Below are 11,161 nucleotides of genomic sequence, written 5' to 3'. Positions count from 1 at the left end.
GGGCTGCTGGGACTCCCATGGAGGGTGTGGTCTGATGTGCTGCCTTCCTCCTCCAGGCGGTGTGGCCTCTTGCAGGGCTGGGGAGAGTCTTGTGGGGTGGTGGCCCTCCTCTTTGGAGGGTGCTGGGGTCCCCGAGGCACGTTTTCCTGGCCAGGAACAGAAGGGGTGGCCACCACCACGATCTCTGGCTCCTGCTGGGACTGATCCTTCTCTGCACTCCCATGGGTGGTGGTCTGTGTTCTGCTGTCTTGCTCCTCCACATCAGAGCCTGCAGAGCTGGAGGAGTCTGGCTGGGCCATGAGAGTGCTCTCCTGGGAGTTGTTGGGGCTGATGCTGACTGCAAGGTCCTCATCTTCATCCCTGGCAGCATGGGGCTCCTGCTGGACTAGGTGCTGGCGGATCTCACTGCCACACAGACACACAGCAGCGCGGATGAGCTGGCGAATGAATGTCCGTGTGTGTTGTCTCAGGCAGGGCTGTAGCTCCTGCATTAGCGCCTCCTCATCCAGCCCGAACGTGCAAAGGCAGGCCAAAATGATGGCTTCCATTGCAGACATCTCCCACCACGCTTTCACAAAGAGCACGGTAAGCTCCCGTTGCAGCCACGGCAGCAGGGGCCTGATGTGATCTGGGTGGCATCGGAAAAAATTCGCCCAGACCTGAGGAGGAAAACCACCTGCCTGAGCCGCAGGCCCTGGCCCTCCAGCCTCCTGCTCATCCTGATGGTCTTCAGATGATGACTCCTCTGCCTGTGACTCTCCATGGCCCTTGACTGAGATCATGGAATACTCCTCCATATTTTCAAACTGCAGCTGTAACTGTCACTCGCTCTCTGGGAGAGTGGAGGAGGGCAGAAGAGAAGCCCATGCCTCACAGAGGTCTCCTGCTAAGGGGAACGGCATGGGACCCATCAGTGGCACCACTACCTGGATGGCCATTGGGCAGCCCTAGGTCAGGGTCTTCCACCCTGCTGGGTTATATCCCCTGTCAGCAGGGAGAAGCCTAAAGGAGCATTTTGTTTCAGCCCCATCCACTTCCACTGGCACACGCCCACAGTGACACGTCCCTCTCCATTTACCAAGTTTGCTGGTGCTCCTGGCCTGCTGTTGTGTTGGTGGTCCTCAAAAGCACCATCAATGGAGCCAGATCCTTTTTACACAGGAAGGAGTTCTGGTTGCTGTCCCTCGTCGTCCCTAATCAGGCAAACACACTTGATTAGGGATCGTGTTTAGCCTTGTTTGCAAGCAGCAAACATCTGCTGTATTGTGTTGGGGAATTTTCGTAATACCCCTCACGGCTGATTAAACTCATGTTTGTGCTTAAATATGAAAGACAAAGATAATGAACACTGCATTGGGCTTAGTCCTATCACCATAAGCAGTTCTGTGTGGAGTCTGCAGACAAGTTAGGAGCCAATTCCTTACACGTGCGTGCAGCAGCCCCCATCCCTAGAGCGGGTGCATGGGGCTCCTCAGCTCAGCTGTTGGTCCATCCAGCTCTGCTGTCCATAAGTGGCCTCTGAGGTCTCCCGAACCAGGATGGTCACAAGACGGGATTAAAAGCGATTTTAGGGTGTTGGGGGGGATAGTGAGGGTATGTGGGGCCCGAGTGATTTTTTTTCCCTCTTTCCAGTTACGGCTGGTGACCTTGTAAGGCTCAGACGGGTCCAGTCAATTAATACGTGGCTCTGTGGCTGGTGTCAGCGCAACAGCTTTGGATTTTTCCACAACAGGATGGGCCAAATAGCAGTAGGATTACAAGTGTCACGTGGGAGCCACTTTTCTCAAAGGGGGACGAGGGTGTTTGCCCAGGAGCTTGCAGGGCCCGTAGATAGGGCTTTAGACTAGATAGGAAGGGAGAGAGGGATAATATCAGGCCAGCCTATGACAAGTGGTGGAGGACAGACAATGGCTGCAGGGATGGGGTGCTGGTATGGGCCCTCAACCTGCTGTCCAGGGTCATGCTGGGGATGCCGTGACATAGCCGAAGTCCTGTGGAGATGAGTGGGAGACTCGTGAGGTGGTAGGTGTCAGGGAAGAAACTTCTCCAAAACACCGTACAGGTAATAAAGGGTTGACCAAGAAAGCGAATGCAACCGGCAGCCCAGCTGAAGTGCCTCGATACGAACGCACAAAGCTTGGGTAACAAGCAGGAGGAGCTGGAAGCTACCATGCTACTAGAAAGCTATGATCTAGTTGCCATTATGGAAACTTAGTGGGATGAATCCCATGGCTGGAGTGTGGCTATCGATGGGTACAGGCTGTTCAGAAGGGACAGCCCAGGAAAGAGGAGTGGAGGCACTGCCCTCTGCCTCAGGAAAGGGATAGAATGTGAGGAGCTGTCTTTGAAGAGTAGCCACAAACACGCTGAAAGCTTGTGGGTCAGAGTAAAAGACAGAGGGATCAATGGGAACATTGTGGTTGGTGTATGCTACAGTCCATCGATCAAGGAAAGCCAACCAATGAATTCTGCCCCTACATTCCTCTATGGCGAGACCGCATCTGGAGTACTGTGTCCAGTTCTAGAATCCTCAACATAAGAAGGATATAGACCTATTGGAATGGGTTCAGAGGAGAGCTACAAAGATGATCAGAGCGCTGGAGCACCTCCCATACGAGGACAGGCTCAGAGAGTGTTGGGGTTGTTCAGCCAGGAGAAGAGAAGGCTCGGAGGAGATCTTACAGTGACCTTCCAGTACCTGAAGGGGGCTACAAGAAAGCAGGGGAGGGGCTGTTCATAAAGGCTTGTAGTGATAGGACTAGGGGCAACGGGTATAAACTGGAGAAGGGTGCATTTGGACTAGACACAAGGAAGAAATCCTTCCCCATGAGAGTGTTGAGGCACTGGCACAGGTTGCCCAGGGAAGCTGTGGATGTCCTGGAAAGAAGAGGGAGGGGCAAAGGAAAGTGAGGGGGAGAAACTTGCATGTTCCTTAGGAGAAGAGACCAACACCCACCTCGCTCTCAGCCTCCTTTCCTCCAGGATAAACAACCGCTGCTCCCTCAGTCACGCACCATAACCCTTGGTCTCCAGCCCCTTCACCAGACCCATTGCCTTTCTCTGGTCGCACAGCAGCCGCTCAATATCTTTGTTGCAGTGGGGGGCCCAGAACTGAACACAGGATTCAAGACATGGCCTCACCAGTGCTGAGTACAGGGGGGAGATCCCTTCCCTGCTCCTGCTGGCTACACCATTTCTGGTACGAGCCAGGATGCTGTTGGCCCTGTCAGCCACCGGGACACACTGCTGTCTCACGTTCAGCCTGCCCGACAACTGCCATTGAGATGTGTGGCACGTTCCTTTGGGTCCTTCCTTTTCCACTTTTCTTAGCAACATATTTAAAATAGGGAAATGTGCTCTGTTTATTACTGTCAACTTTCAAAAATCATGCTCTGCTCTGGTCAGCAAGGTATGTGGAAAACATCACTCCTGCACTTTGGCAATAAAGGAGGTTCCAGTCCTTCCCTGTAACCCCCAAACTGTGTAGGATCCAGAGCTTTTCTCTGTACCGAGCTGCCTATTACCAGGAATAGAGCAAAGAAGTGAGATGCAGAAGACTGCATTTGTCGAAAGTATGAGTTTAAATACGAAATGGATTTGTACCTGCAGAGAGGAGAAAGTTTAGCCTCTGTGCCACGCTTTCTCCAAAGGGACAAAAACCTTAATTATAAAAGAACATGCTTTTTGTGTTTTGTTTAATGCCAACATAAAATGATATTTTTAAATTAATTTCCCGAAGAAACAAGAATATCACATCTTGTTGTCTTCAGTGTTATCTCCCGTCCCATGTGCCAAGCTCATGTGCCCAGCCTCCCCAGTCACCATTCAGATGAGCTTTTAGAGTCCCCAGCCGCAGCCTGTAAGAGGCAAACTTCCTCAGGCAGTTGTTTTTAGAACCAGAAAACATGGCATCATCGCAAAGAGTAGCAGCCACTTGCCCTTTTCTCTCCCCTCCCTCCCATTTCTAATGGTTTCCTTTAGAAAATGACTCTGTTAAGTTGGGGAAAAGGGGCCTGGGAGGACAGCAATCTGGACAGGCTTGTAAAGTCAGAGCAGAACTGCACAGCCAAAGGAGTGGGAGGAAGGTAGGTGGATAACAGCTGAATCACTACCACAATAAAGGAATGCAAAGAATTGTTCAAAAAGAATTTCATACTTGCTTGCTTGTTTCATTTTTGATGTTGCAGTTCCACTTCTCCTCACTTTTTGCTTTTCCACAGACTCTATGGATTTGGTATCCTCTTCTGCTGGAAGCTCCTGTGCTAAGGCAACAAAAGATGTTCTTCATGCACAAGATGTTACAATCCTACAGAATACAGACACACACTTTTCTTTCATCAAGAAATCCTCCCAAGTTATTTCTAAAAGCATTACAATTCCTTCTGACATAAACGAATCCTTCCATTTCAAATGATGGCACTGCTTTATCAGTTCAAATTCTGAAATTAACAGATAGTCCACCGAGTAAGTTTAAAGCAAGCCACTGTGCCTTTTGTTCAAGGCAAAGCAATACTTATTAATTCTTGATGTAAGGAGGTTCAAAATCGATTTTTGTTGGTAGCTGTCCTGAAAGAAAACTAAATCAATTGTTCAGCTGATTAATTTAAAGCCCTCTTTTTAGATGTCCTTGCTGAGAAAAAGGAAAGCCCAATTGTGAAGTCATCGAAGTGCAGGGACATTGAGGAACGGATTGTGATGTCAGAGAAGGGCCAGGTCATACCAGAGCAAATTCTTAAGTCGTAATAAGACTGGGTAGTAGAAGGGCCAATTGTGAAGACATCGAACTGTAGGAACGTTGAAGAGCCAGTGGTGATGTCATAGAAGGGCCATGTTATAGCAGGGCAAATTGTGAAGTCTTATTAAGACTTGGTAGTCAAAGGCCAATGGAAGCCACCGAAGTGCATGGACCTTTAAGTGAGAATTGTGATGTCATGGAATGCTAGGTGATAGAAGGGCTAGTTGTTATGTCATAATAAAAGTGGGGAGTAGAATGGCCAACTGTGAAATCATCATTGCTAAAATACAGGCACCGTGTCTCCCTGCAGCCAGGCTGATACAAACCGGATGGGCAAAACTGCAGAGACACAGGGGCTGTCCCATCCCAGCACTGTGCATCCCCAGAGGTGCCTTCTGGCCCAGAGAAGCTCGGAGTAAAATCAGAGCATCCTCATCAGCCACTGCTTCAATGAGGCGGAGGGAAGATGGTGGGGGAAGGAAAAGAAAGGAAAAGAGGATTTTCTGCTTATTCACCCACATTTCCTGGCAGGTTAAAGTATTAATCATTCCTCCCTGCAACAACCAGAGAGGGACTGAAAACGTTCTACCTTTCTTTAAAAAAAATATTGAATTCAAAGTGTGGCTATTATGCAGCCATGAGTTTGCAAGAGAAAGTCAACATGCTGGCACACAGCTTCTCCCATAGAGTCCCTCCCATAAGTTTCCCAGCACAGGGGGTGGCGGGGGAACCCTTGTGGCCCTGAAGAGGGACCAAGGGACAGGAGACCTCCTGTCTGCCCTGCTTGGAATGCAGCAGCGCCCCTGCTCTGAATCTCCCCAACGAGGGATACTTCCAACAAGTAGCACTTCCCTGCAGATCCTCTCCATCCCTCTCCTACACCTGGTGCTCAGTACCCACAGTTGCTCAACCTGATGATTTTGTCTGTGCTCAGCCCTGAGGGACTCAGGACCCCACGAGAACTCCAGAAAGGTGAAGTGGAACACAGAGACACCTTCACCCCAGAGCCAAGAGGAGACACAGGGACCAACAGCCCAGTGGGACCTTCCCCCTCCAAAAGTGACCCTGGGCTCTCTCTTATACGATGGACTGTGAAAGGCCCTTCCCAGCCAGAAGGGGAGAGGGGACAGGGCAAGAGGTCTCCAAATGTATTACCTGCCACGCAGGGTCAGCTTGATGGAAGCAGCAGAAGTTGTCGATAATCCACTTGTAGATGGCGGAGAGGGTGATGTGGGGCTCCTCGCTGGCTTCCATCGCCATGCAGATGAGGGTAGCGTAGGAGTAGGGCGGCTTGACGTAGGGGTTGCTCTTGTAGTCAATGCCCTCCATCAGCTGAGGGTGCACGGTTACAACTTGCTGCTCTGTCTTCGAGGTGGAGGAGGAGATGGGATCGCAGGGAGTGTGGGGGGTTCCAACACACACTGGGTCAGTGCCCAGGGGTGAGCACGGCACGGCAAAGCTGGGCATGCCCTGACAGGTGTGGGGGTCCGGGCCGCTGGGGCAGCAGGAGGAGTTGCCCATGCTGGCGCTGGGGATGGAGAAGTCCAGCAGCCATGTCAGGTTGGGCAGCCTGTCGTCCTTGTCGGGCGAGTTCCTCACGATGCCCTCCTGCCCTCTGTCCTTCCTTGCCTGCTCGTGGCTCAGCCACCCTTCAGCCATGCCTCACCGACAGCTTCTGCATTCAGAAGGGGTGTGTGAAGTGGAGAGAGGGGACAGGGCAGATCCTGCAGTGACAACAAGGAGAGGAATAAGGCTCCCTGAGGGGCAGCCGCTCTCTGGCACGCAAGCTAGGCTGGGACTGGGTGCTCCCCGTGCCACTGAGATAGATCCGTCCCTGGGCTGCTGCGCACCAGAGCTGCGACACCTCCCCTGGGTGCTTTAGCAGCCCTCAACCTTGGGAAAATTCACTCAAACCCACACATTCCAGTGTCACCCAAACCCTCGTGGGCCCAGCAAGTCTTGGATAAAGAAATTAATCCGTAAAACAACACCACAAAACCCCACCCTCATACAACCAAATTCCAGTCCTGCCATCCCAAAAAGCGTGAGTGTTTCTCCTGCACGTTGCCAAGCAGGACAAAACCTCAAGATCAGAGACCTGGACAACATGTCTTAAAGTTCCTCCTGCTTCCAGCTTCCCTCTATTCCACACTCTTCCCGCTGCTCCCTGCTGCTGGCACCCAAACACAACCCGGTGGGGGACCACGCAGACGCAGCCAAGGCACACCTTCACGCAGAGCGAGCTGCGGGTTCAGCCTTCGGTTCCTGGCAGGCTGGGGAGGCAGTGTCTGGCCACCCCAGGGGCTGGAGGACACACCCCTTCCCTGACACCATGCCTCCTCCCTGGAGGCCACGGAAGATGAAGAGGACTCACTCAGCCCACGGTGCTCCTGCAGGGTACAGGATCTCGGCCTGGGGCGTGGGGAGGTTTCTGCACCACAGAATGCTGCAAGCTCATGGCATGGAGAAAAACAGCTCCTCCCTGCCTGCACAAAAGGGGATTTGGGGCTTTCCAGAGGCAGAGGAGAGCAGACAGCTGCACAAAGAAACAAGGACAGCACACAGGTCTTGGCTCCCTGTCGCTCAAGAACACTCGGATTTACCTGAGATGGGTTTTCCCATTACCCAGAGGCAGGAGCACCCTCAGCATCCGACGAGCTGCTGGCACCCTGGGGGAACTGGTCCTGCAGCCTCACCAGCCTGGGGAGGGGTGGGAACTGACGCCTGTTGACAGTCGGCAGCCTCGCACACGCAAGGTCCAAAAGCTCCTTGTCTGCCAGCTCCCCTTGGTACAGCTCGGCAAGGCCACACAGGAGGTCCAGGTGCTGAGGCAGGTGAACCAACTCCTGGGACACAAGAAGCCAGAGCACATCATCCCACCGAGTCCCAGGGGTCCCCTGCATGCGGTGACAGGGGATGGAAGGGAGCGGGAGAAGCAGGAGGGCATCCCACCAGCACAGCCCCTGGAGCACCTCATTGCCTTTGCAGGGGGAGCAGGTGGGAGGATGGCCCAGTGAGCAGCTCACCTTCCTCAGCACATCCCGCATCGCCAGGTACAGGCCGGTCACCTTCTGGGCAGAGTGGACTTTTGTCAGCGTCTCTGCGATGTCACTTTCCAGCTGGCGAACCGCCTCGGGCAGAGCTGGGAAGGAGGGACGTGGGGAGGAAGGTGCTGAGCCCAGCGCCCGCACGGGGAACGTGGGGACAGGGGCTCGGCCAAAGCCCCTTGCAGGTGCTCCCACCCCCAGAAGGGTCCTGGGTACCTGCAGCTGTGCCTCTTGTGGCTTCTCCTCCAGCACCATGTCCTGCAGCCACTGCAGCTGCCTCTGCAGTGCATCATCCCCCAGCGTGCTTGCGCTGGAACCCTTCTCCTCCCGGCGTGCGGAGAGCGGGAGTCCTTCAAGAGCAGCAATCCTGGGAGCTGGAGTCCATCAAGGAGCAGCACGCTTGGAGCTGGAGTGCTACAGCGCAGAGCATGGTGAGAGCTGGGTTTGTCCACGCCACAGCCCCTTTGGAGCTGGAGTCCCTCAAGGCCCGTCCCGCTGGGAGCTGGATTCCTGTAGTGCCTCCTCAGCTTGGAGCTGGACTCCTTCATCTCCCAGCATGTCGGGAGCTGGAGTGTTTCCCGCTGTGCCCCGCAGGGAGCGGCAATGGCTCCCCCAGCACTGAAGGCCCATCCCCGGGGCTGGGAGACCACGCCCCCTGCTGGGAGGCCACGCCCCTGCTGCTGGGAAGCCACGCCTATTAGAGTGAAGGGCTGAGAGGCCACAACCTTATGTGAGAGGGTCAAGGAGGTCACAACCCCGAGGGGAGGGAGGCCCCGCCCCCTGGTGAAGGAAGCCACGCCCTCCCAGGGGCAGGAGCTGCGCCCCAGTGTGCTGCAAGGCCACGGCCCTGGGACAGGAAGTAACACCCCAGGGCTGAAAGCCACGCAACCTGGGATCAGTAGCCACGCCCCTGCAGGACTGGAAGGCCCTCCCCATACTAGAAGCCACGCCCACATGTGCTGGAAGTCTGCCCCCCCCCCCCGGGGTACAGGAAGCCACGCCCCTCGGGTGCTGAAGGCCACGGCCCCTCTCTGGAGGCCCCTCTCCAGAGGGAGACAATTGACAGCAATGAGGTGCAGTACTTTCTCATGGAGCAATCAGTGAAGTGCAGGAAAACAAGAGGGCAGTGTTTCTTTCCCCCGATCCCAACGGGAGGAAGTGCTTTGGGTTGTTTGGGTTTTGCTGTCGGAGCTGAGTTTCCGCACAGCCAACGCTGCTGGTTTCCTGAAGAGCTCCTCCATAGGATGCGACTGCCCCAAAGGGCTTCGCTTTCACCCAAGAAACAGCATCTGCTGCGCCGGGAGTCACTTCAGTAAGTGTCCTGTGCTCCTCTCCTGTAGTCATTTTTCAGTCTGGTTTGGTTTGTTTGGTTTCTCTGCCACTCCATCTTCCTATTAACCATTATTGATTTTTATTTTCTTTTTGCTCAGTAGCAATTGAGAAAGGAATGGATCGGGAGGTGGGGTGTTGGGCTTTTTTTATCTGGAGAGGTGGGTGGTTTGGGGATTAGGTTTATTTGCTTTATGAACCAAGACCTGCAAAAAAAGTGGCCTCTGCACCCTGACAGGTACTGTCTTTGCTTTTGTTAATGGGTGGGGAGAAAAGGAAACGAAAGGCTGAAGTGTTTCCTGCTGTCTTCTGTGCCTCTGGCTGCTCTTGGTGCCTTTGGAAGTCATTTTCTGCATGAAGGTATACAATCCCCTCTATTAGAAGTCTTCACCTGAAACCTTGAATGCTGCTTCAGAACTGAAACCAAGGCGTTCCCTCGTTGCACCTGATCCTCTGGGAGCCGTGTGCACCGTATCCCCCAGAAGCAAGCCCGGCCTTCTGTCCCCAAGCTGCAATCCAGCGTGTTGCTCGAGTTTCATGTGGGCCTTGTTTGTTGCCTGAAAAAAGGGATGCTGGCAGTTAACTGTTACCATAAACATTTTGTTTTCCATTCTGGCAGGAGGGTAACGCCACAGGCCACTGAAACGACAAGAGAAGCTGGTAACCTCGAAAGCACGATTCCTCCAACAGATACCAGGTGTGGTCGACCCTGCAAAACCTCCCACAAAGTGCCATGTGGTGCTGCAGGGTCAGAGGCTGATTCAGCTTCTGTCAGGCTGGCAAGACAAGGAGGCAGACCTGGTGAGCATATGCCTCGCTTGTTTGTTTTTCCTTTGTTTTCTTTGGCTTTCCTTGAGTGTGGTGGTAGAAAGCGCTTGTAGATGCTTCAAAAAAAAAAATCCTGTGGAGTTTTGAAATGAACCTATGGAAAAAAAAATGAGCAATTGAAAATGTGATGGAAGAGGTCGCTTTGTCAAGACACCCTTGCAGTCTGTCGTGTGTAGGTAGCGCTCAACAAAATGTGTAGTTCTGCCCTATTTCTGGTCGAAGTAGGTGATAACGGTTTAGCTGCACTTGACAGAGGTCTTTACAATTTCTGCTTGGGCTATTTCAGTAGCTCTCTGGTGAAAATTGTGTTATCACACAAAAGCATCATCAGGAAACTTGGTAAATGCCTATAAATTGTTTTTCCTGATGACAGTTTGTTACAGTGCTGTACGTGTTCTTTTCTTATACCAATGTGATTTATGCTTTTGTTACATCCTTTATTAAAGAAGAAAATTGGAGGAACTTGAGCAGATGCCTTGCATGGTTGCTTAGAGCAGGGTGACAAATCCAGAAATAGGAATTAACAGACCAGTAGAAACCTGTCAAAGAATTTAGAGTCAGAGAAACAAGGTACGAGAGGAACGTGACGTTCCAAGGTTCTGACTGTCCGGTTTATCAAGGGAGAGAACTGCTTTTTGCTGAGTAAAGTGAGCATTTCTTCCTGATAAAACAGCAGCCTGAAAACAAAGGTAATGCTTTTGCAACCAGATAAATCAAAAGAGTAGCAGCTTTTGTCTTTCTCTCAACACCTGCTGAAGCGCTACAGTCCTGTGACAATGAAGACCTCTCTAGCAGATGTACTGCACCTAACTGGTCCTTGCACCGCTCCAATCCCCCAGCACCCAACAAGCCCCAGTAAGGCTGCTGAGACCCCACAGAACTCCTTGCATCTCTTTTCAGCTGTTAGTGTTTCAGAATACTTTTGTACTAAAGTGCCAGATATATATTCCTGTCACAAACAAGTGTTAAATCTCTGCCTGCAGGAGCTCTATTTCCTCTCTCCCAGATTATATGGTTCGTCGAGAGTTTGAGGCTGACAACCATCATGGTAATAGTTACGAGACAGGAAGAGAGCCTTCTGATTTTGATATGAAAAGTGTTTGGCAGCGGGATGCCAAAGAAAACACAAAGAAAAAGAAGGTATGATGCAAAAGCACTGTGGGATGATGCTTTGTAGAGCTTGGGAAGACACTTCTAGCTGGGCTTGTTGGTTCTTATAGAA

The 11,161-nt window shown here is 52.4% G+C and overlaps 1 protein-coding gene across 1 annotated transcript in view; it reads left to right on the top strand.

The window, feature by feature from the left end:
* Positions 1–9,026: 9,026 nt before the first annotated feature.
* LOC128853841 (uncharacterized protein C7orf57 homolog) overlaps positions 9,027–11,161 on the top strand; it is a 42,157-nt gene continuing 40,022 nt past the window's right edge. Inside the window, 5 exon segments of the mRNA XM_054081825.1 lie at positions 9,027–9,094; positions 9,731–9,912; positions 10,687–10,734; positions 10,737–10,794; positions 10,923–11,079. Coding sequence (XP_053937800.1) covers positions 9,027–9,094; positions 9,731–9,912; positions 10,687–10,734; positions 10,737–10,794; positions 10,923–11,079 — 513 coding nt within the window.

Source organism: Cuculus canorus, chromosome 16 (assembly GCF_017976375.1).
Source record: "Cuculus canorus isolate bCucCan1 chromosome 16, bCucCan1.pri, whole genome shotgun sequence".
In the NCBI taxonomy this organism is placed as follows: Eukaryota; Metazoa; Chordata; class Aves; order Cuculiformes; family Cuculidae; genus Cuculus; species Cuculus canorus.
This window is presented reverse-complemented; position numbering and strand designations above follow the sequence as displayed.